The sequence below is a fragment of the Meles meles genome, chromosome 11, assembly GCF_922984935.1.
Source record: "Meles meles chromosome 11, mMelMel3.1 paternal haplotype, whole genome shotgun sequence".
Lineage (NCBI taxonomy): Eukaryota > Metazoa > Chordata > Mammalia > Carnivora > Mustelidae > Meles > Meles meles.
In genome coordinates this window covers 13,826,512-13,851,510 of record NC_060076.1, presented here as the reverse complement: position 1 = coordinate 13,851,510, position 24,999 = coordinate 13,826,512, and the positions used below count along the sequence as shown (strand labels likewise).

Below are 24,999 nucleotides of genomic sequence, written 5' to 3'. Positions count from 1 at the left end.
AACATTTTTAAAAGATTTATTTATTGTCCATTTTCCAAAGGGATATAATGGTAACAAAAAACCCAAAGACATCATATTAAAAGTATTTATTCTTAGTTTGGAGAACATAATTTCAAGATTCCATATTGTTTTTCAAAGAATATTTATACTCAAGACTTTGACAGTGGAATCAGAAAGGTGAAAGGACCAAAAAGGAAAAAAAAAGTGGTAAAGAGAATTCAGAAACAATTTGGTTCCATTCCATCTGAAGCAGAACTTTAAATAAGACATTGAGTAAGTCCATGGAAATTTTCTGGGAGAACAAAAACACCATCTTCTTGGAAAGATCAAGGCAGTCAAAGGAATCTGAAAAATACCCAGTGCCATGAAGATCAAGTTTGCCTGCTTTCCTGGTTCCACACTGTGCTTCCATGTAGAAACACCACAGACGTAGTGATATAATAGCATTAAGACACTCCATGATAATTCTGGGGGAAGGGAAGCCTCTCTTTTGTAAAATACAGGTGAAATCAAATGCCTTAGGAGAAGTTTGGGTCAAAAATGGGCTAGACTCTAGAAGAAATCATTCAGCTCCTTCCACGGCTGTTGTGGAAATAGGTTTCACGTAGTATGGACCTTCGCTCAGGTAAGTTCTGAGCCTCAAATAATTCGGGTTCCCAAAGATTTCTGCAATTGTCTTGGAATTGGCAAGTGCTTTCACCAGTTCATATTTGGCATCCTTTGAAGCTTTATCATGCTCCACAGACCGGTCCATCACATATTCCACAAACCCTGGACTATTAAACATAAGTTTCTGAGCCCAGGGTTGGTTTGCGATGGCCTGAAATGGAAAGCAGAAAGATTACAACTCCTCTGAGCCTTAAGAAGTTAAATGTGTTACTTGGATAGCACAAAATGAACCTAAAAATGTTACTTTTTGGGCCACTTGGGTGGCTTGCTTAGTTTTAAGCGTTTGATTCTTGATTTCAGCTCAGGTCATGATCTCAGGGTCCTGGGATCGAGCCCCACATCAGGCTGTGTGCTCAGCAGGGAGTCTGCTTGAGATTCTCTCTCTCCCTCTGTCCCTCCCCCTACTCACACTCTCTCTAAAATAAATAAAAATAAATCTTTAAAAAAACGATACTTTTGCCTAAATAAATTCCCCTCTGAAAATCTAACTTAAGAAAATAATCTAGGGGTGCCTGGATGGCTGAAGCTGAGTCAGTTAAGCATCTGACTCTTGCTTTTGGCTCAGGTCATAACCTTAGGGTCATGAGATCAAGCCCAGTGTTGGTCTCTGTCCTTAGCGTGGACTCTACCTGTCCCTCTCCCTCTACTACTCCCCCCACTTGCGCTCTTTTCCCCTTTCTCTTGCAAATAAATAAAATCTAAAAAAAAAAAAAAAGGATCTAAATATTAAAAAGCTTTGTTTACAAAGATGTTTATCATAGGGTGAAAGTTATAAATGTCTAATAGTCTAAACTATGTCTAAACTATGGTATAGAGAAAGAAAAATTAAATAAACATTAAGGCATGTTTATAAAGGGGTGCCTGGGTGGCTCAGTGGGTTAGCGTCTGCCTTCAGCTCAGGTCATCACTCAGGGTCCTGGAATCAAGCCCCGCATCGGGTTCTCTGCTCAGCAGGGAGCCTGCTTCCCCACCCCCCCCACCTGCCTCTCTGACTATCTGTGATCTGTCAAATACATAAATAAAATCTTTTTTTTTTTTTAAAGAATGTTTATAAAGAATAGGTAAACCTATGATATTAAAAAAGTAGATCCAAATTATATACATTGCATGATTACAACAGTGGAGAAATAAAAACAAAAACTAAAGAAAAGACTATCCTGAAGAAACTCTCATACCTGTGCACAGATATTTTTGAGAATGTTCATTGTAGTACAATTTGTAATAGAGAACTACTGAAATCTTCACTGATAGAATGATTCACTGTGACTATACAATGAAATAGTGACTTTTTAAAGAAAATATTTTATTTATTTATTTATTCATTTATTTAGAGTGCAAGTGGGGGAGGGGCACAGGGAGAGAGAGAGTGTCAAGCAGACTCCACACTGATGGCAGAGCTCAATCGGGGCTTAGACTCAGGACACTAAGATCATGACCTGAGCTGAAATCAAGAGTCAGATGCTTAACCGACTGAGCCACCCAGGCACCCCTGAAATAAAAGACTTTCTAATTGCCACTTTTAACATACACAAACCTTAGAAACATAATGTTGCAGAGAAAAGAATGACATGAACAGCATGATACCATTCACAAAGTTTAAGAATATACAAAATACTGTAATTCATTTAAAGATACACACATATGTACAGAAGTATAAAACCATGCATAGGCTTGTAAACCCCACGACAGTGATCACATCCAGAAAGGGAGGAAGGGGGCGGTGGGCAGAGATTGGAAAGTGTTACTGGTTTCTGAAATATTTCACCAAAGCGTGCCTTGGTGGCTTAGTTGGTTAAGTGTCTGCCTTCGGCTCAGGTCATGATCTCAGGGTCCTGGGATTGAGGCCTGCATCAGGCTCCCTGCCCAGCAGGGAGTCTGCTTCTCCCTTTTCCTCTGCCCTTCCCCCTGCTTGTGCACTCTCTTGCTCTCGCTCTCTAATAAATAAATTCTTAAAAAACAAAACTTCACCAAAAAAAGAAAATAAATACTAACACAAAAGGAAATACACAAAACAGGTCTGACTTTCAGTGATTTCAAAAATTTCTACTTAATGTTTACCAAATTTTAAAATAATGAATAAACAGCTTTTATGAGAGCTGACATAGCGTAACTCAACCTTGTGGGTTTGGGCAAAGCTTGCTGAAGACATACATGAGCTAGTCCTTTAAGAATGAGTAAGAAGTTACCAAGCAAAGTTGGGGAACAGTGTTGAATGTAGAGGGCACAAAAAGGTCCAGAGATGGGAAGCAAGCAGTCTGGTGTCACTAGAGCATTAAGTGCCAGAAGGGGAAATGGCAGGAAATAAGGTTCAGGAAGAGGACCAGGGCTGGGTCAGTAGAGGGCTTGCTTGATGGCAGATAAGGAATCTGGAATTAATTCTGTGGTCCCATAGAATCCTGCCTAAACCTCTGCCATAATACCTAATACCTTTAACTGAAACAATAGTTTACACATCTGTCTCCCTCATTAGTCCACACTGAGAGCATAGGGCAGAATGTGCACTATGGGCTGGTATATCCCAGGGCACGGCAGAGGTACTGACGCATTCTAAGTACTCATGTGCTGGACTAGCTTTGTACCGGAAGGACCTGTGAAAAAGAAGAGGATGCGTACCGTGAACACTTTCAAGGCAGCGCAGTGCAGTTCCGGGAAGGGTTGATTACTGATGCCACGGAAGAGCTCCAGCGGATCCCGAGATAAAGAAGAAAACCAAGATTCTGTCATCCGCAGGAGGTCATCAGTCTGCTGCTCTGGCTACAGGACCGAAAGGAAAAATCTCAAGCCTTTGGAAGTCAGGAAGCCTGGGTCTGACGGCACATTGTCCTGAGTTTGCTCCGTGATCTCTGCCAAGTCTGGAGCACACTTTCCCAAACCTGGCCCACACTTCCCCAGTCGTTTGGGGTTGATTAGGCAAGCTCTAGGGTCCTCTCTCTCCAATTCTGACCTGAGGCTGACTCAGGCTGACTCCACTTTAACTTAAAAATTGTCACTAGGGGCACCTGGGTGGCTCAGTGGGTTAAAGCCTCTGCCTTCAGCTCAGGTCATGATCCCAGGGTCCTGGGATCGAGCCCTGTGTCGGGCTCTTTGCTCAGCAGGGAGCCTGCTTCCTCCTCTCTCTCTGCCTGCTTCTCTGCCTACTTGTGATCTCCGCCTGTCGAATAAATAAAATCTTTAAAAAACCAAAACAAAAAAACTGTCACTTGTCATATACTGAGGGTTACCTTGTTTTACTAAAAGTTGAGTAACATTTATATATATTTTTTAAAGATTTTATTTATTTATTTGATAGAGAGAGATCACAAGTAGATACAGAGGTAGGCAGAGAGAGAGAAAGAGGGAAGCAGGCTCCCTGCCGAGCAGAGAGCCCGATGCGGGACTCGATCCCAGGACCCTGAGATCATGACCTGAGCCGAAGGCAGCGGCTTAACCCACTGAGCCACCCAGGTGCCCCTGAGTAACATTTATATTAAGTTAACCAGTATTTTGTTGATTTATAAAGATTTATTCTCCCAAACATATCCCACTGTCCTTCATTAACTTCCTGATTTACTTACCGGTATATAAAAAATCGATGAAATTGCATCCAAACACCTAATTTTGAGCTCTGTCGAGGCATTCTTTGCTTGATATCCTATTTTCATGAGCAAGCGTTCAAAACGAGTTCCTTTGAAGGATAACAAAATGTTTTTTATTGTGACAAAATTAACCAATTTTAAGTACACAACTCAGTGGCATTAAGTACATTTATATTGTTGTGCAATCGTTGTCATTATCCATCTCCAGAGCTTCATCATCTCAAACCAAAACTCTGTATTCATTAAACAGTAACTTCCCATTTCCCCCACCTCCATCCCCTGATAACCAGGATTCTACTTTCTGTCTCTGCATATTCAATGACTCTAAGTATCTCTTATAAGTGGAATCATGTAATACTCCTCTTTTTAAGTCTGGCTTATTGTACTTAGCATAATGTCTTCAAGGCCCCTACATGTTATATATCACATATGAGAATTTCATTCCCTTTTATGGTTCACACTTGTCCACGCCCAAGGTGAAGCCCAGTGTGGGGTTTTAACTCATGACCTGGAGATCAAGACCTGAGCTGAGATCAAGAGTCGGACACCTAACCAACTGAGCCACCCGGGTGCCCGTCATTCCTTTTTAAGATTGGGTGTTTCATTGTGTTGTATGCACCACATTTTGTTTATGCACTCGTCCATCAATGAACAGGATTGTTTCTATCTTCTTGGCTATTACGAATAATGCTGTTACGAATACAAGTGTACAAATAAATTTTGAGTCCCTTCTTTCAATATCCTTGGGTGTATATCTAGAAGTGTATTTGCTGGATCATATGGTAATTTTATGTAAATTTTAAAAAAAGATTTTATTTATTTATTTTAGAGAGAAAGAGAGAGTGAGAGCACACTCAAGCTGGGGAGAGGAGCAGAAGAGGAGGGCGAGAGAGGGCAAAAGAATTTCCAGCAGACTCCACGCTGAGTGTGGAACCTGATGTGGGGCCCAATCTCAGGATCCTGAGATCATGATCTGAGTTGAAACCAAGACTTAGTCTCTCAACAAACTGAGCACCCAGGTGCACCTCTGTGTATAACTTTTTGAGGAATCAACCACCATAATGTTTTCCACAGCAGCTGTACCATTTAAATTCCCACCAAATATGTACCAGGGTCCCAATTTATCTATGTCCTTGTCAACACTTATTATTTTCTGTTTTTGTTGTCTTTTTTGTCATTAATAGCATCCAAATGGGTATGAAGTGAACAATAGGATTTTTTTTTTTAAGTATGCTTTCAGGGATGCCTGGGTGGCTCAGTGGGTTAAAGCCTCTGCCTTCGGCTCAGGTCATGATCCCAGGGTCCTGGGATCAAGCCCTGCATTGGACTCTCTGTGAAGCAGGGAGCCTGCTTCCCTTCCTCTCTCTCTGCCTGCCTCTCTGCCTACTTGTGATCTCTGTCTGTCAAATAGATAAATAAAATCTTTAAAAAAAAAAAAGGTATGCTTTCATATATTATGACCTCTACCAACCTAAACCAACACAAAAATTAAGCATGCAGTCGGAGACTAAATGACAAACCTAAAACACACATTCATATGTAATATAGTGTATATATATATATATATATATATATATATATATGAGACAAATAATAGAGGATTTGGAATCAAAGGACCTGGATTTGAGTATGAGTTGCCCCACCCCATCTGTGTGATCTTAAAAGTTTTCTTAACTTCTCTGAATTTCACCTACCTTATCTATAAAATAAGAACGCCAGAGTATGCTCTTTGCAGGACCGTAAAAGGATTACATGTCATAGGTAAAAGCACTTAGAAAAGTATGTAGCACAAGGATATCGGTTGTGATACACAATAGCATTTTCAATTTTCAATTCAAGATATATGTCATAAAGGTTTTATAGTGCTCATATTATTTTTTGTATAAAATTCAGAGTGCTTTAATATACTCATGGATGTACGTTGTCTACAAGAGACCCATTTGGAACCCAAGGATACATCCACACTGAAAGTGAAGGGATGGAGAAGCATCTTTCATGCCAATGGGCCTCAAAAGAAAGCTGGGGTAGTGATTCTCATATCAGAAAATAAATAATCTTTAGTTTAGATTCTAAACTAAAGACTGTAGTCAGAGATACAGAAGGACACTACATCATTCTTAAAGGGTCTATCCACCAAGAAGATCTAACAATTGTAAATATTTGTGCCCCCAATACGGGAGCAGCCAACTAAATAAGACAACTGTTAATCAAGATAAAGAGTCATATTGATATGAATACATTAGTAGCAGGGGATCTTAACATGCCACTGTCAGTAACAGACAGATCATCCAAGGAGAAAATCAATAAAGAAATAAGAGATTGAATGACACATTGGACCAGATGGACCTCATAGATATATACAGAACATTCCATCCTAAAACAACAGAAAACTCATTCTTCTCAAGTGCACATGGAACTTTCTCTAGAATAGACCACGGACCACACACTGGGTCACAAATCAAGGCTCAACCTATACCAAAAGATTGAGATTATTCCCTGCATATTCTCAGATCACAATGCTTTGAAACTGGAACTCAATCACAAGAAAAAGTTTGGAAGGAATTCAAACACTCGGAAGCTAAAGACCACCCTGCTTAAGAATGTTTGGATTAACTAGGAAATCAAGGAAGAACTTAAACAATTCATGGAAATCAATGAGAATGAAGACACTTCAGTCCAAAACCTATGATATATGGCAAAAGTGGTCCTAAGGGGGAGATACATAGCTATCCAAGCCTCCCTCAAAAAAACTGAAAAATCTAGAATACAAAGAACTGAAGAATCAACAACAAATTAAGCCAACCCCACACACAAGAAGAGAAATAACCAAGATTGGAGCAGAGGTCAATGAGATAGAAACCAGGGATACAGTAGATCACATCAATGAAACTAGAAGCTGGTTTTTTGAAAGAATCAATAAGATCGATAAACCACTGGCCAAATTAATCCAAAAGAAAAGAGAGAGGACCCAAACTAATAAAATTATGAATGAAAAGGGAGATCATGACTAACACCAAGGAAATAGAAACAAATCATCAGAATTTATTATCAACAATTATATGCCAATAAGTTAAGCAACCTATGGATGCATTCCTGGAAACCTATAAACTTCCAAAACTGAATTAGGAAGAAACTGACAACCTGAAAGACCAATATCTAGTAACAAGATTGAAGCAGTGATCAAAAACCTCCCAAAGTAGGCGCCTGGGTGGCTCAGTGGGTTAAAACCTCTGCGTTTGGCTTAGGTCGTGATCCCAGCGTCCTGGGATCGAGCCCCGCATCGGACTCTCTGCTTCGTGGGGAGCCTGCTTCCCTTTCCCTCTGTCAAATAAATAAATAAAATCTTTAAAAAACAAACAAACAAACAACCTCCCAAAAAACAAGAGCCCAGGACCTGACGGATTCCCTGGGGAATTCTACCACACATTCAAAGAAATATCTATTCTCTTGAAGCTGTTTCAAAAGATAGGAACAGAAGGAAAACTTCCAGACTCTTTTTATGAAGCCAGCATTACCCTGATCCCCAAACCAGGCAAAGACCCCACCAAAAAAGAGAATTTCAGACCATCATCCTGATGATGCTAAGATTCTCAATAAGACCCTAGCTAACCAGATCTAACAATACATTAAAAAGATTATCCACCATGATCAGGTGGGATTTATCCATGGGATGCAAGCGTGGTTCAACATTTGCACATCAATCATGTGACAGAACAAATCAATAAAGAAGAGAGAAGAACCACATGGTCCTCTCAACTGATGCAGAAAAAGCATTTGACAAGATACACCATCCATTCCTGATTAAAACACTTCAAAGTATAGGGATAGAGGGAACATTCCTCAACTTCATAAAATCTATCTAAGAAAAACCCACAGCAAGTATCATCCTCAATGGGGAAAAACTGACAGCCCTCCCTTTGAGATCAGGAACATGACAAGGATGCCCACTCTCGCCACTGTTGTTCAACAAAGTACTAGAAGTCCTAGCAACAGCAATCAGACAACAAAAGAAATAAAAGGTATACAAACTGGCAAAGAAGAAGTCAAACTCTCTGTCTTCACAGATGACATGATACTTTATAAGGAAAACCAAGACTCCACCCCGAAACTACTAGAACTCATACAGCAATTCAGTAATGTGGCAGATACAAAATCAATGTACAGAAATCAGTTGCTTTCTTATACACTAACAATGAAAAAATAGGGAAATTAGAGAATCGATTCCATTTACTACAACGCCAAGAACCATAAGATACTTGGAATAAATCTAACCAAAGAGGTAAAGGATCTGTACTCGAAGAACTAAAAAAACACTGATCAAAGAAACTGAAGAAGACATAAAAAGATGGAAGAGCATTCTATGCTCATGGATCAGAAGAATAAACATTGTCAAAATGTCTATACTGCCTAAGAGCCATCTATACTTTCAATGCCATCCCGATCAAAATTCCACGGGCACTTTTTAAAGAGGTGGAACAAACAATCCTAAAATTTGTATGGAACCAGAAGAGACACTGAATTGCTAAGGAAATGTTGAAAAAGAGAAACAAGACTAGGGGCATCACATTGCCTGATTCCAAGCTTTACTACGAAGCTGTGATCACCAAGACAGCATGGTACTGGCACAAAAACAGACACGCAGACCAGTGGAACAGAGACCCCAGATATGGACCTGCAACTCTATGGTCAACTAATCTTTGACAAAGCAGAAAAAAATATCCAGTGGAAAAAAGACATTCTCTTCAATAAATGGTGCTGGGAAAACTGGACAGCTATATGTAGAAGAATGAAACTCGACCATTCTCTTACACCATATACAAAGATAGACCCAAAATGGTTAAAAGACCTCAATGTGAGGCAGGAATCCATCAAAATCCTAGAGGAGAACATACACAGTAAACTCTTCGACATCGGCCACAGCAACTTCTTTCAAGACACGTCTCCAAAGGCAAAGGAAACAAAAGCAAAAATGATCCCTTGGGACTTGGTCAAGATCAAAAGCTTCTGCACAGCAAAGGAAACAGTCAACAAAACAAAGAGGCAACCCATGGAATGGGAGAAGATATTCACAAATGACAATACAGACAAAGGGCTGATATCCAAGATCTATAAAGAACTCCTCAAACTCAACACACACAAAAAGATAATCATGTCAAAAAATGGGCAGAAGACATGAACAGATACTTCTCCAAAGAAGACATACAAATGGCTATCAGACACATGAAAAAATGTTCATCATCACTAGCCATCAGAGAGATTCAAATCAAAACTACATTGAGATACCACCTTACACCAGTTAGAATGGCCAAAGTCAACAAGACAGTAAACAGCAAGTGTTGGAGAGGATGTAGAGAAAAGGGAACCCTCTTACACTGTTGGTAGGAATGCAAGTTGGTGCAGCCACTTTGGAAAACAGTGTGGAGATTCCTTAAGAAATTAAAAATAGAGCTTCCCTGTGACCCTGCAATTGCACTATTGGGTATTTACCCCAAAGACACAGATGCAGTGAAAAGAAGGGCCACCAGTACCCCAATGTTCATAGCAGCAATGGCCACAGTTGCCAAACTGTCGAAAGAACCAAGATGCCCTTCAACGGACAAATGGGTAAAGAAGATATGGTCCATATATACAATGGAGTATTATGCCTCCATCAGAAAGGATGAATACAACTTCTGTATCAACATGGACCGGACTGGAGGAGATTATGCTGAGTGAAGTAAGTCAAGCAGAGAGAGTCAATTATCATTTGGTCTCACTTACTTGTGGAGCATAAGGAATAACACGGAGGACACTGGGAGATGGAGAAGAGAAGTGAGTTGGGGAAAATGAGAGGGGGAGAGAAACCATGAGAGAGTATGACTGTGAGAGACAAACTAAGGGTTTTGGGGGAGTGGAGGATGGCGTGAGCCTGATGGTGGGTATTGTGGAGGGCATGTATTGCATGGAGCACTGGGTGTGGTGCATAAACAATGAACTCTGGAACATTGAAAAAAAATTTTTTTTAAAAAATGATACTCATGGATATGCCATAAAAGTATCACTCTTAATAAAAAATTTCTAACAAATTTTTGTTTCTATTTCTTCCTGGACATTACAAACATAAAACAAATACATGTTTTCATTAAGTAGTCACAATCCCAAGTAGCAGTTATTTATTCTTTTTATGAATCAATAAGGAAAACAGGGCCTACAGTAATGAAGTCAGTGCTAGAACTGGGACATGAGTCCAGGTCTGACTCCAGTCCACAATCTCTGAACCATGAATACTATCAAGGAAGTTGTAGGGGGACACAGTGCTTGGTCTAGCCAAATAAAAAAACAAATAAACAAAAATTCAGTAATAATTATGAGACTTTCTAGGGATGAGTCCAAAGTCAGTAAAAAGACTGTTGTCTGTAAGAGTGGTTTCTACAATGTAGCTAATGCACCAGTAAGTGAGCTTATATATTTAATTCTTGTCAAAAATGAAGATATCCCTAAAGAAAGCCAAAATAAGTCACACCAACCTGTTTTTTGTAAAACTTGTTTCCCTTCAACATTGGATCCCAGGATTCCAATTGTGTCCACTGCTACACCAATCATGGTGGGGTCCTGACTTTCTGTCATTTCAAAGACTTTCTCCACAAAGATAGGATAACGCTCACAGATCTGTTGAGGACTATCCATTATAGCCAGGTTTCCAAAAAACTTCACAAATCCTGAAGATATTTACAAAAATATACGTTAATAGAGAAGAAAGACCACACAAATTGTGGACCCGGTGTTTTCCCAGGGATGGTAATAAACTACCGGCCAGGAAGGGGAAAATGGTTATGGTGCTCTACTAGGTTGCCTGACAAACAGACCACCCGTAAGGAGATACCGGAAGACCTGTGATGTGTGTTCCTGAGAACAGAAACCCCAGGCTGTCAGTGGAGCTGAAGTCAAACACTGAAGGACCGTCATATGCAGGGGGAAGAACAAAGGACAAGGACCACTGGATACAAACTCTAGGAAAGCAAGTTCGGAATGCTCGTTAGGAAGAAATTTTTTTAAAAGTAAGCTCTATGCCTAAATGTGGAGCTGGAACTCACAACCCTGAGATCAAGAGTCGCATGTTCTACTGACTAAGCCAGCCAGGTGCCCCAAGAAATTTTCAAACAGAGATGTTCACTGGTGAAGAGAGCTAGGCTACCTAAGGAAGGAATATAGCTCCAATTTCTGCAAGTGCTCGAGAAAAGCTAACTAGCCATATCCTAGAACAGCATGGCTGGACTAGATCCTGTATTAGATAAAGAACTAAGAGAGATTTGCTGAATCTGTGAAATATACTATAAATGGCAGTAGTAGTATTTTTATTTATGTTGCTTTTGACTGAGGTTTGAAGGAAACTATCGTAATGCTCTAAAAAGCAATGGTATTTCCAGAAAATCAGAATTAAAAAGGCATGGTTCCCATGGCAGTAGATTCTACCTCATTAATGGCCTGCAGGTATCATCTAAAGGGAATCTGCTCTAAAGAAAATAATCCCTGGCCTCTCCCATCAGAGATAACTCAGAAAAAACATATACCATCATCTTTACAGAAATCAGTATTTCTTACCTGGCAAATAGAAACTAGAGAAAGGGTCTGAATCTGCCCCAACAATTATATTAGAAATCTGATCAATTACTCCTTCTTGAGCAAGGTACTGTCGTCCATGATAAGTATATGCCAGTGATGTCACCATTTCTATACAGGTGGCTCTGAAATGCCAAGATTTTGTATATGGTTAACATAGTTTATAAACTGCTTTCATAGGCTATGTTACTTAACTCTTTTAATAGGAACGTCAGTAACCTGGCTCTATTTTTCAGATGAGGACACAAGGATGAGAAAATTTCAGTGATTTGTTCAGAATCACATTGTTATTACAAGATAGAGTTTAGACTTAAATTTTGATCTGACTTGAGGCCCATTACTATTTCCACTGTAACAGACCTGCTCTAAAGAATTTTTCTTAATTTTTATTTTGAAATGTCATGTATATACAAAAGTAAAGAGATCAGTACAGTATGCTCCCATGTACCCATAATCCTGATTGCATAGCTCAAGATTTTGCCTTACACAAGACTTTTTTTTTTTTTTAAAGATTTTATATATTATTTGACAGAGAGAGACACAGAGAGAGAGGGAACACAAGCCCAGGGAGTGGTAGAGGGAGAAACAGGCTTCCCGCTGAGCAGAGAGCCTGACGCGAGCCTCGATCCCAGGATTCTGGGATCATGACCTGAGCCAAAGGCAGATGCTTAATGACTGAGCCACCCAGGCCTCCCCTTAAATAAAATTTTTAACAACATTTTGCTTTTTATCTTTTTTCCTCCATTTTTGCTGAATTATTTTAAAGCAAGTTCTAGTCATCTAGCCATTTATCTCTGCATATTTTGGTACGCATCTCTAAAAATCATGAATATTTCCTCACACAATTATATCATTTCCACATATTTTAAAAACTGATAAAAGTTCTAGGTATCAGGGCAACTGGGTGGCTCAGTAAGTTACTCAGCTGACTTGATTTCAGCTCAGGTCATGATCTTAGTGTTCTGGTTACTAAGTCCCAAGCTGTTTCCTGGACCTCCAAAAAAAGACATTTTGCTTTAAGAGCTCTCTCAACCAACATACCTGACCAGCACATCCTCCCCAGTCAGCTCTCTGAGGAGCTGGGTTACCAATCCACTGGTGGTACAGTAGGTTAAAGATTCTGGTGACACGGAAGAAATCTCCACAATTAACTGAAAGAAAAAGAAACAGAAAAAGCAAAAAGGTCAGAACAGCCCCAAATCTGTTAGATCTCATTTTTTAAAACAGTTAATTGGATTTTTATAACCAAACAGGTTTTTTTGCCCTTTCTCAGATTCTTCTGATGACAAGATGAAATGAAACCTCTTCTAACATAAGGAAGACTCTACTCTTTTCAAAATTCCCTGGCCCAAGGCCTTTAATACTACTTCTTTTTTTGTTGTTGTTGTTATGTTCAGTTAGCCACTGTATCATCATCATTAGTTTTTGATGTAGTGTTCTATGATTCATTAGTTGCATATTAACACCCCAAGCTCATCATGTGTCCTTAGTACCCATCGCCTTGTTACCCCATCACCCCATTCCTCTCCCCTCTGAAACACTTTGTTTCTCGAGGTCCATAGTCTCTCAGTTTGTCTCTCCCTCTGATTCCCCCCTTCATTTTTCCCTTCCTTCTCTTAATGTCCTCATGCTACTCCTTACGTTCCACAAATAAGTGAAACCATATAATTGTCTTTCTCTGCTTGACTTACTTCACTTAGCACAATCCTCTCCAGTTCCATCCATGTCAATGCAAATGGTGGGTATTCATCCTTTCTGATGGCTGAGGAATATTCCGTTGTATGTATGTACATATACATATATACCACATCTTCTTTATGTATTCTTCTGTTGAAGGGCATCTTGGCTCCTTCCACAATTCAGCTACTGTGGACATTGCTGCTATGAACACTGGGGTGCATGTGCCCCTTCTTTTCACTACATCTGTTATCTCTGAGGTCAATATCTTGCAGTGCAATTGCTGGGTTGTAGGGCAGCTCTATTTTTAACATTTTGAGGAATCTCCATATTGTTTTCCAAAGTGGTTGTACCAGTGTGCATTCCCACCAACAGTGTAAGAGGGTTCCCCTTTCTCCGCATCCTCGTCAACATTTGTTGTTTCCTGTCTTGTTAATTTTTGCCATTCTAACTGGTGTAAGGTGGTATTTCATTGTGGTTTTGATTTGTATTTCCCTGATGGCTAGTGATGTTGAACATTTTTTCATGTGTTAGATATCATTTTAAATTAAACACAGAACTAGGCACTTTACACAACTGAATTTTTTTAAAAAGTCCATTACTTGTCTCCATAAGTAGAAAAACTTCATAAAACATGTAAGAATTACTTTGGCACAGAAATACTCTACTATATCTGATTCTATCTGTACTTTTTTTTTTTTTCCTTAAGAAATCATCAGTTCATCAATCAGGGTACAAAAGCCTAAATCAGCAAAAAGATGGTTATAAATCATTCATTCATTCATACATTCTATCAGTCAGTCATTCACTTACTCATTCCACAAGGTTGTCCTGAGGGCTTACGGAGAGATATAGGACACTGAAGGATTTTAAGCAGAGGAATGACAGAACCAGATTTGAATTTTTTTTTTTAAAGATTTTATTTATTTATTTGACAAAGAGAGATCGTAAGTAGGCAGAGAGGCAGGCAGAGAGAGTGAGAGGGAAGCAGGCTCCCTGAGGAGCAGAGAGCCCGATGTGGGACTCGATCCCAGGACCCTGAGATCATGACCTGAGCCGAAGGCAGCGGCTTAAACCACTGAGCCACCCAGGCGCCCCAGATTTGAATTTTTAAAAGATCATCCTGACAGCATCTGAAAATAGACTAGTGGTGAGAGATACTGGTAGTTTAGACTAAGGTGGTGGTGGCTGTATCAAGGAAGAGAAGTGCATGCTTTAAGTAAAACTGACCCCGTATGATGATGTAGCTAATGGCTATGTAGCAGGGAAAACAAGGCCTCACAGAGAATGAGCTCAAGGTTTAATACCCAACCATGTTCACTATGATACAGGGCCAGGGTGTTGTGGCTAGTTTTGACGGGAGCATGGGCTGGGTAAGGAAACACCGGAGTTTGGTTTGAGCATAAGTGTGAGGGGCCTGGGATACATGGGTCCAAAGAGGAAACACTGAGTAAGCTGTTGGGACATGAGGATCTGAGCTCAGAAGAGAGGTCTGTGTTGGAGGTTTATGGAGTCATCCCAAATAGATGGGGACTGAAATCATAAGATGAATAAAAATGCCTAGAAATGAATAAAAAGTGAGAATAAGGTTCAGGAATTCACCTTCATGAACTCCACCCATTAAAAGTTCAGTAGAGGATAATGAGCCAGGAGATTGAGAAGAAATAACCAGAGAGGCAGAATGGAAACCAGGATAGCATGGCATTAAGACATGCAAAGTAAAAGAGTGTTCTGAACAGGGAATTAGACTGTCAGTGTTCCATTTTGAATATGCAGTCTATTAACTGTATGGCCTCAGTCAGCTACTCCATCAACAGTGAAGTTAAACTGGGAGAAGGAGAGGAGAAGGGTGTTGGGGGAAACTGGGAGGGGGAGACGAACCATAAGAGACTATGGACTCTGAGAAACAACTGAGGGTTTTGGAGGGGAGACGGGTGGGGGGGGTTGGGTGAGCCTGGTGGTGGGTACGTATTGCATGGAGCACTGGATATGATGCATAAACAATGACTCTTGGAATACTGAAAAAGTTAAAAAAAATAGTGAGGTTAGGGGCGCCTGGGTGGCTCAGTGGGTTAAAGCCTCTGCCTTCAGTTCGGGTCATGATCCCAGGGTCCTGGAATCAAGTCCCACATCAGGCTCTTTGCTCCACGGGGAGCCTGCTTCCTCCTCTCTCTCTGCCTGCTTCTCTGCCTACTTGTGATCTCTGTCAAATGGGTACATAAAATCTTTAAAAAAACAATAGTGAAGTTAATGATGATCATGTATAGGGTTTGCTATAAAAACTGAAGACAATATATGTGGAGATTTATCACAATGTTAAGCACAAAGTGGGTGCAAATGAGAGTCATTTCTTCATCTTACTACTATAATCATTTCAAAGTCTAGTTTTAACATTATCTCCTTTATTATAGTACTTTATGTAGTGCACTGTAAATAGTTTTTATGTGACTGTCCCACATACTAGGCGGGGCTGGGTGGTTGTTCAGCCCCACATCCCCAGCACCTAATATAGGGCCTAACACACTCAATAAATGCACGGCAAACAAGCCATCTTGTCTTCCAGCGTGAGCTCTACTGCATTCTGAATTGTAGGCATCAGAAAGTGTGCTTTTAGGGATGCCTGGGTGGCTAGGTTGGTTGAGCGTCCGACTCTTGATTTCAGTTCAAGTCATGATCTGAGGGTCGTGAGACTGAGCCCTGCGTTGGGCTCCATGCTGAGCTAGGAGACTGCTTAAGACTTTCTCTTCTTCTCCCTTTGCCCCTCCCCATGCACTCCTGCACTCACTCTTGAGGAAAAAAAAAAAGCATGCTTTCAGTCTTACCTCATACACTCTGTATCGAACAACGTCATTTGTTTTCATTACCCTTTTCACATCATCCAGCAGATTGCTTTCAAATAAAGCCTCTAGTCCAGCCTGGGTTAGTGATATTCTTGATAAGGACTTAATGGCCTTATAAGGAAAGAAAATACCTCTTAAATCATAAATGCAGACTATTAATATCTACTTCATGAGATTGATGTGAAATTAGTGTGTGGAATGCATTTGCACAATGAGCATTTACTATGTTTTAGCTATCATTATTTAAAACTGAAAAAGATACATAGTATTCCCTCTAGAAAACAATGATGTAATTTTGTTGTCTTCTCAAGCGACCTAATATAAGCTCCACTTTGGATATGTGTATTCTAGAAAACAGAAGGGGTTTACTGGTATTTATTTGACACCATTTATTTATCTGATACCACCTATATGAGTTTACGAATTCAACTATACAAATCATTCATCCTAAACTTTCCCCTCTCCATCCAGAAGGCCTTCCTTTGTTTTTTAGGATACTCTGTGTGTTTAAGTTGATGGTTCTAGGTGACTTACCGCTTTAGCTACAGACAGATTGTCTCCACCAATACAATAAATGATCTGTTTTAGTAATTCAGCATTATTTAGAATCTCAGTAACAGCTTCAGAATTTTCAACAATTCTTCCAACCTAAAATAAAAAAGCAGTCAGGAACTTCCTTAGTGTTCATTTATCTTAGGAGTTACTGATAACAGCTATAAGATATGCCATTAAAAATTCCAAATGAGGGGCGCCTGGGTGTCTCAGTGGGTTAAGCCGCTGCCTTCGGCTCAGGTCATGATCTCAGGGTCCTGGGATCGAGTCCCGCATCGGGCTCTCTGCTCCTCAGGGAGCCTGCTTCCCTCTCTCTCTGCCTGCCTCTCTGCCTATTGTGATTTCTCTCTGTCAAATAAATAAATAAAATCTTAAAAAAAAAAAAAATTCCAAATGACCCAAATTCATTAAAGCTGAACACACTCATGTATAGTCACATTACTGAAAAGAAAGAAAAAAAATTAACAGTAAAAAGTTGACACTTCAGAGACAGAAGATAATACAAATTCTAGTTCTATCCATTTTTAGCTGTACTGACCTCGGGCAAATTAACTAACTTCTTTGAACCTAATTTCTTATCTGTGAATGAGGATATAATACTTAATTGAAGGATAGTTATGATGATTGAAAGAGACTAAATAGGGAAAGTACCTCCGATGGTGTCTAGCACATAAATGGTTAGAGAATCAATCAATACTTCTCCTTTTCTGTTGAATTCATACTTCCAGAGGAGAAAAGGAGAAACAGTACTTGAATGTCTACTGAGTAACTAACTGCTTGGGCCCCAACAACTTAACAAGATAATCCTGGGCAGCAGCTCTTCACCTGAATAGTACAGCAGTTTGGTTACCAGGGTTCTAAGAGTCACTGTCTTAATTCTTGGTTTAGTGACCTTTACAGAGTACTTTTTCCACACCACTATAAGACGACCTACTATGGCAATGACTTCCTCTAGACTGGGAGCTCCCTGAAGGAAAGAAATAGGCTTTATCTTGGTAGCTCTAACAGTATACGGTACAACACCTAGCATGTAAAAGGAATTCAGTCAGTATTTGATGAATGAGTATTTCAGACAATACTTACTAGAACTCCTTCCTCTAGCTTGGATCCTCCTGGCTGTAGTTAGCTATGCACACTGGAATAGACTAGATACTTCCTAGGCACAGACAGATCCTGTTTTCTTCATCTCTCTGTCTTTGGCACCCAACACAGAGCTAGTCCAGAGCAGGTGGTCATTAAATGTCAGTTCCCTTATTATGTGCTAGTAAAACTTCATACCTGGGATAGAGTGAGAATTTTTACGGAATCATTGGGGTGAGTCAGTCCCCTCTGAAGGTCAGCCCCGAGGTTCCGGGCCACATGAACTGGCTCCACAGCTTGGAGCAATCTCTCCAGAATGGATACACACAAAGCAGTCTGTTCCCTAAAGAAGACATCACAGATCTCATTAGTTTGTGCCCTGCCCAGTATGAAGTAACAACCTATTAATATCTGGAGCCTGGCTCAATGATGATCTTCTCCACATAGACTTTCCTTTAAAATACTAACTTCAGGGGCGCCTGGGTGGCTCAGTGGGTTAAAGCCTCTGCCTTTGGCTCAGGTCATGATCCCAGGGTCCTGGGATCGAGCCCCACATTGGGCTCTCTGCTCCGCAGGGAGCCTGCTTCCTCCTCTCTCTCTGCCTGCCTCTCTGCCTACTTGTGATTTCTCTCTGTCAAATAAATAAAATATTAAAAAAAATTAAAAAAAATTAAATACTAACTTCAGGGGCAACTGAGTGGCTCAGTCAGTTAAGTAAATGTCTTCTTTGGCTCAGATCGTGAACCCTGGGTCCGGGGGTCAAGCCTCACCCCCATGTCAGGCTCACTGCTGGATGGGGAGCCTACTTCTCCCTTTCCCTCCTGCTCATGCTCTCTCTCGTTATCTCTCCCTCTCTCTCAAATAAATAAATAAAATCTTTAAAAAAAATACTAACTTCTATTAATTTATTAAACATTTACTAAGTACCTATTATGTACCATGCCTGTGCTGGGGCTACAAAGAAGGATAATATATATTTTCTAGCCTCAATGAACTCAGTCTAATGGAAAATATAGACGAAGAGAAAGGGAACTATAATTAGGTGGATAAATGTTAGAGGTTGGGGTTGGAAGCTACGGGAGCTCAAAAAAGAACACATGAAGGGGAATAGAGGAATGAGGCATTCCTTGAATCCTTGGATTCAATATAAATATAAATCCAAGGAATCCTTGGATCCTTGAATCTACATTCAAGTAAGTATAGGGGGGAAGAATGGGAGAGAAGTGGGGAGAAGGAAAAAGGGGGTGTATGAATGGGGAGCAATAAAACAGGAAAGATGCACAGAAGCCAGACTTTTTCCAGAAAGCAATGGCAAGCCAAGAAGTGTGTGTGTTTTTTTTTAAGATTTTAATTATTTATTTGACAGATAGAGATCAAAGCAGGCAGACAGGCAGGCAGGGCGGGGGGGGGGGGGGAGCAGGCTTCCCACTGAGCAGAGAGCCCGATGCGGGGCTTGATCCCAGGACCCTGAGACCATGACCCAAGCCAAAGGCAGAGGCCCAACCCATTGAGCCACCCAGGCTCCGCCCCAAGAAGTGGTTTTAAGCAGAAAGTAACATGATGAGAACTGACTTGAGGAAGTTACTCTGCATCAGTTAGAATTTTTCAGTTAGAGGGCAGGTGATAACGGAGTGAAATGGGGGAATATTAAGGAGGGATGGAGAAGAGGGAAAAGATTCAGGAGCAGTTAAAGAGGTAAATTAATCAGAACTTGAGGATTACCAGTTGTGGATAAAGAAGATGTTTCAAGAATAACGTCCTTTCCTATTAATGGGCAGTACAAGTAAATAGCCCAGGCACTCATATACTGCTAATAGGAGGATACAATTAAACTGATACAGCTTTTTTCTCTTTTTAAAAATCTTATTTATTTATTTGACAGAGAGACATACAGAGAGAGGGAACACAAGCAGGGGGAGTGGGAGAAGGAAAAGCAGGCTTCTCACCCCTGAGCAGGGAGCCTGATGCGGGGGTCGATCCCAGGACCCTGGGATCATGACCTGAGCCAAAGACAGACGCTTAAAGACTGAGCCACCCAGGCGTCCCGACACAACTTTTCTAAAAGTTGATTAAGCAATACATAGCAAAAGACTTAAAAATGAACATAACCTTTTTAACTTAGGGATTCCACTTTGTATAACTACACCTAAGGGAATAATCAAGAATGTTTATTAGGCCCAAGATAACTGAAATTGTATGTCTACACAAGAATTTGTACATGGATGTTCATAGCAAGAGAAACAACCCAAATGTCCATCATTTAATGAATGGATAAACACAAACCAGTTTTATCCATCCCATGGAATATTATACAACATGGATGAAGTGTGGAAATATTATGCTAAGTGAAAGAAGCCAAATATAAAAAACTTCCTTTTGATGATGATTCCATTTATATTAATGTCCAGAACAGACAAATCTATAGATTCCTGGTTGTGAAGGACTGGGGAAGGGACAGAGAGGAGGAAGAGGGAGGAAGGACTGTTCATGGATATGGGTTTTTTTTTTCCTTTTTAAAAAAGTGTGACTGGATATACCACAGAATTTACCATTTTAACCATTTCTTTAATGTACAGTTCTGTGCATTAAAGTTCATCCACATTGTGCAACCAACACCATTATCCACCTCTAGAACTTTTTCATCTTTCCAAATGGAAAACTATTTTTTTAAAAAGATTCATTTATTTGGTAGAGAGTGCAAGGGAGCATGAGCAGGGGATGGGAGCAGAAGGCGAAGGAGAGAGAGAAGCAAACTCCCTGCTAAGCAGGAAACCCAACATGGGACTCAATCCTAGGACCCCAGGATCATGACCTGAGCTGAAGGCAGACAGTTACCCGACTGAGCCACCCAGGCGCCCCTACAGTATTGTCCTTTTGTGACTGGCATTATTTCACTTAGAATGGTGTCTCCAAGTTTCCTCCATGTTATAACATGTGTCAGAAGTTCCCTCCCTTTTAGGGCTGAATAATACTCCATTGTATATATATATCACACTTTATCTATTCATCTACTGGTAGATACTTGAATTGCTTTGTCATTGTAATTTCAATTTGCATTTCCCTAATGACTAATGACCTTGAGTATCTTTTCATGTGCTTATTTGCCATCCATATATCTTCTTGTTCAAATATTTTGCCCATTTTTAAATTGGATACTTTTCTTGTTACTGTATTTTGAGAGTTCTTTGTATATTCTGAATACAAGTCCTTTATCAGATATATTCTTTGCAAAGATTTTTCTCCATTTGTGACTTGCCTTTTTATTCTCTTAACTGTGACCTTTGAAGAGCAGAGTATTTAATTTTGATGAAGTCCAATTTATCATTTTTTTCCTCTATGGATCTTGCTTTTGGTGTCAAACCAAAGAAATCTTTTTTCAACCCAAGGTTAAAAAAAAAATCTCTCCCAGGTTTTCTTCTAGAAGTTTTATAGTTTCAAGTTTTATATTTAGGCTTATAATCTCTCATACACTGTTGGTAGGAATGTAAAATGGTACACTTACTTTGGAAAACAGGCAGTTTTGTAAAAAGTTAAATATACAACTACCATATTATCTAGCCATTTCACTCCTAAGTATTAATTCAAAGAGAAAAGAATATGTCTATGTAAAGACTTGTATACAAATATTCGTAACAGTATTATTTGTAATAGAGTCAAACTGAAGACAGCTCAAATGTACACCAGCAGGTAGTGAAAACAAATGTGGTACATCTAGACAAGGGACTACTACTCAGCAATAAAAAGGAATGAAGTATTCATCCACACCACACATGGAAAATTTTTAAATAATTATGATGAATAAAAGAAACCACAGTACATACTGTGGGATTTCATTTATATAAAACTCTTTTTTTTAATTTTTGTTTATTTATTTGCGAGAAAGAGAGAGCAGAGCAAGAGAGAGAGCAAAAGTTGGGGGCAGGAGCAGAGGGAGAGGAAGAAGTAGACTCTCTGCTGAGCAGGGAGCCCAACATGGGACTTGATCCCAGGACCCTGGGACCATGACTTGAGCTAAAGCAGACGCCTAACCAACTGAGCCACCCAGGTATCCCTCAAATTGATTATTTTATTATGTGCAGTTTATTTTACCCAAGCTACATTTTAATAAAGCTAGTTATTTTTAAAAGCAGCCATAGATTGAACAGTGTAGTGCATAAATTTCAGGTCACACGTGGCCCTTTTTACTAAAGAGCCACAGAGTTAATCACATGCAATCAATCTCCATGTTGTAAAGCAATAACCTTAGGACTTACTTTATATCACAAAAACTGTCAAGTTTCTGGATGATTAGGTCAGATTCTGAACCAATATATAGCAACCTGGGTGGTTTTGCCAGGATAACAGAATTAGATCTAGAGACTGCCCATCTACTATCTGCAGAAGAATTATTCCCACAAATTGCAATTGGTACCTACTATGTACCCAGATCTGAATTACCCTGTTTTAAAATTTCCACTAAAATTGTTTCCTAGGGCACTGTTCCTTCATTAGGCAAAACACAACCCCCATGGACTTTATTTTTCAAACTCCCATTCATTTCACTTCCTACTCTATCTCTGGTAACTTACGGTATGACTTTTGAAATTTTCTTCATCCATGATATAAAGTGGTTGGACTAGGTAGCCTCTTTAAAATTTATGAGTCAATCTTTTATTTGGCATATATTGTACTATGTGCTACACCCTAAGAGAGATCCAGAGATGAACAAAATACATCCCTTGCATTCAAAGAATTTTCAAACTAGAAGTAAACACATAAAGAACTATAATATAATGCAACAGTGTCAAGCATCATTAACAGAAATAATGTCTCTCAGGAGGTCTGAGGACAGGTCACTTGAAACTGGAATGGCCAAATGAGACTTTTTGGAGGTGACAGCACTTTACCTGGGCTTTCAAAAATGGAAAGAATTGGGCGCCTGAGTGGCTCAGTTGGTTGAGTAACTGCCTTTGGCTCAGGTCATGATCCTGGAGTCCCTGGATCAAGTTCCACATTGGGCTCCCTGCTTGGCAAGAAGTCTGCTTCTGCTGCTGACCTCTCTCTCTCTGTCAGATAAATAAATAAATAAAAGAAGGACTGGCATGAATGAAGATAGGAAAATGCCAAGTCATGCTCAAGGGAAAGTAAAGGGTGCCACATGGTAGTTGAAGCAGATGAAATATTTGTACAGGAGTGGAGGGAAAAGATGAGGCTGGAAAAGTAGATGGAAATATACTGTAAAGGGCTCAAATGCCAGAACAAGAAGTCATGATTTCACCCTGTGGACAACAGGAAACCATGGATAAGACTTGGGACAAATGACCCAACGTGCTGGACAAGGAAGCTTAAAGGCAGTGAGTCAGACTAATGCAAGAGACCCAGCAAGAGGGAGAAAATAAGGGCCTGAATTAAAGAGGACATTAAAGAAATATTTCATAGGCAGAATCAGATAATGTTAACTAATGGACTTAATGAAGCGTAACATCAACAGGGAGGAATCTCAGCAGGATATAGCCAAGAAAGCCCCTGAAATTAGCCAGTGTAGATCCAGTGATTTTACATATGTAAACTGTTTTAAATGATCAAACGGTCAAATGCAAAGTGCTTTTTTTTTTTTTTTTAAAGATTTTATTTATTTGACAGACATAGATCACAAGTAGGCAGAGAGGCAGGCAGCGGGGGTGGGGAAGCAGGCTTCCTGCTGAGCAGAGAGTCTGATGTGGGGCTTGATCCCAGGACCCTGGGATCACGACCTGAGCCCAAGGCAGAGGCTTTAACCCACTGAGCCACCCAGGCGCCCCTACAAAGTGCTTTTTAATCAAACCGTACAAATGTGCCTAAAATGAAAAAAGTTGCCATCCTAGGTCCCACTTCTGTATTAATAGATTCTGCTGTACCTTTCAGATATTCTCAATGTTACAATAGTCTGTGTAGTGGGGGGGGGGGGGAGGCAGCGACTGAAAGAAATCCTTAAAAACATTACACATAATAAGATCATAAACTCCTACAATATTCCTTTTTCATTCAACAACATGTATTAGAGATTTTTCCACGTCCACATATATAGATCTACCTCAATTTTTCTACTAGCTGCACAGGGTTACACAGTAATGTATCCTAATTTATTTCCAACTCCTTTTAATGGATATTTAGGCTGTTTCTAGTTTTTTGCTGTCACCTTCTGTCATGCATCTCTCCCTATACAGGACATTTTGAGTGTGAGCATACCTGCCTGTTCCATGCCTACGGATCAAAAGATAAGTGAATTTAAAATGTGGGTGGGCCTTGCCAAATTGCCAGGACAGGACCCCTTCTTAAGAGGACAAGAGTCACGAACCCGTACACTCGATAGCGGAGCCTCCTCCTAGATGGGCAAGCTCGGTTTCCCTCTCCAATTCGCTCGAGGCCGGGCGGCGGTCAGGGGCACACAACTCAGAGGCTGGACCTGCGCGCCGGGTCTGGCCTCCCGACCCGGGGTCCCTTCCGTTAAAGTGTCACCGATTTCCTTACGCTCCCTGCGACCGGGGAGAGCCCCTCCCCTCGTCCCAGCCACCCTCGTCTCGGTGCTTGGGGTCGTCTCACCGATGGTTCTCGTTGAGCAGGGAGAAAAGCGGGCCGAGGCGCAGTTCCGCCGCCTGCTCGCGGAGCTCGCTGAGCGGAACAGTCTGCAGCACCGAGTGAAGCGCGCGCAGCTCCTCCAGCGGCGCTTCCAGCCGCGACACTTCCCTCAGCAGCGCCAGCGCCTGGGCAGCCATCGCGCCCCTCCCGCCTGGGCTCGCGGGTCCGCCGGCTTCCGGCTCGCGGCTCGCGGCTCCCACGTCCCGGCGCGCCGCTCCTAGCCTCGCGAGATCTGCAAGGCGCAGCCTCCCTTCCCGGGGTTTCGGCCGGGACTGCGAGCTGCCCCGGCCGCACCAATAGCGATGTGGGGCCGGCGGGCAGCGCGCGCGCTCAGGGGCCGCCAAGCCTCGCGAGACGGGGGCCGTCAGGGGCTGGGCCAACTGTCGCCAGTGGTTGCGGGGTCGCCGCCG

At 40.8% G+C, this 24,999-nt stretch overlaps 1 protein-coding gene across 1 annotated transcript; it reads right to left on the bottom strand.

The window, feature by feature from the left end:
• Positions 1 to 10: 10 nt before the first annotated feature.
• Positions 11 to 24,732, bottom strand: PSMD5 (proteasome 26S subunit, non-ATPase 5). Its single transcript, XM_046022755.1, has 10 exons — positions 24,554 to 24,732; positions 18,191 to 18,335; positions 16,895 to 17,008; positions 16,343 to 16,471; positions 12,885 to 12,994; positions 11,826 to 11,968; positions 10,751 to 10,942; positions 4,224 to 4,333; positions 3,283 to 3,423; positions 11 to 820 (listed from the first exon to the last, which is right to left on the bottom strand). Exons 1-10 carry the CDS (start codon positions 24,724 to 24,726, stop codon positions 563 to 565), a joined length of 1,515 nt encoding a protein of 504 aa, XP_045878711.1. The 5' UTR covers positions 24,727 to 24,732; the 3' UTR covers positions 11 to 562.
• Between the last annotated feature and the right edge of the window lie 267 nt (positions 24,733 to 24,999).

Bases quoted from the DNA above. Each gene is read 5' to 3' on its own strand.
- PSMD5 (XM_046022755.1), bottom strand. From the start codon at position 24,726: ATGGCTGCCCAGGCGCTGGCGCTGCTGAGGGAAGTGTCGCGGCTGGAA. The intron at 18,336-24,553 runs GTGAGACGACCC...TGTCTTCTTTAG, and splicing joins CTGCTCAACGAGAACCATCG to GGAACAGACTGCTTTGTGTG. The intron at 821-3,282 runs GTACGCATCCTC...TTTCCATTTCAG, and splicing joins CTGCCTTGAAAGTGTTCACG to GCCATCGCAAACCAACCCTG.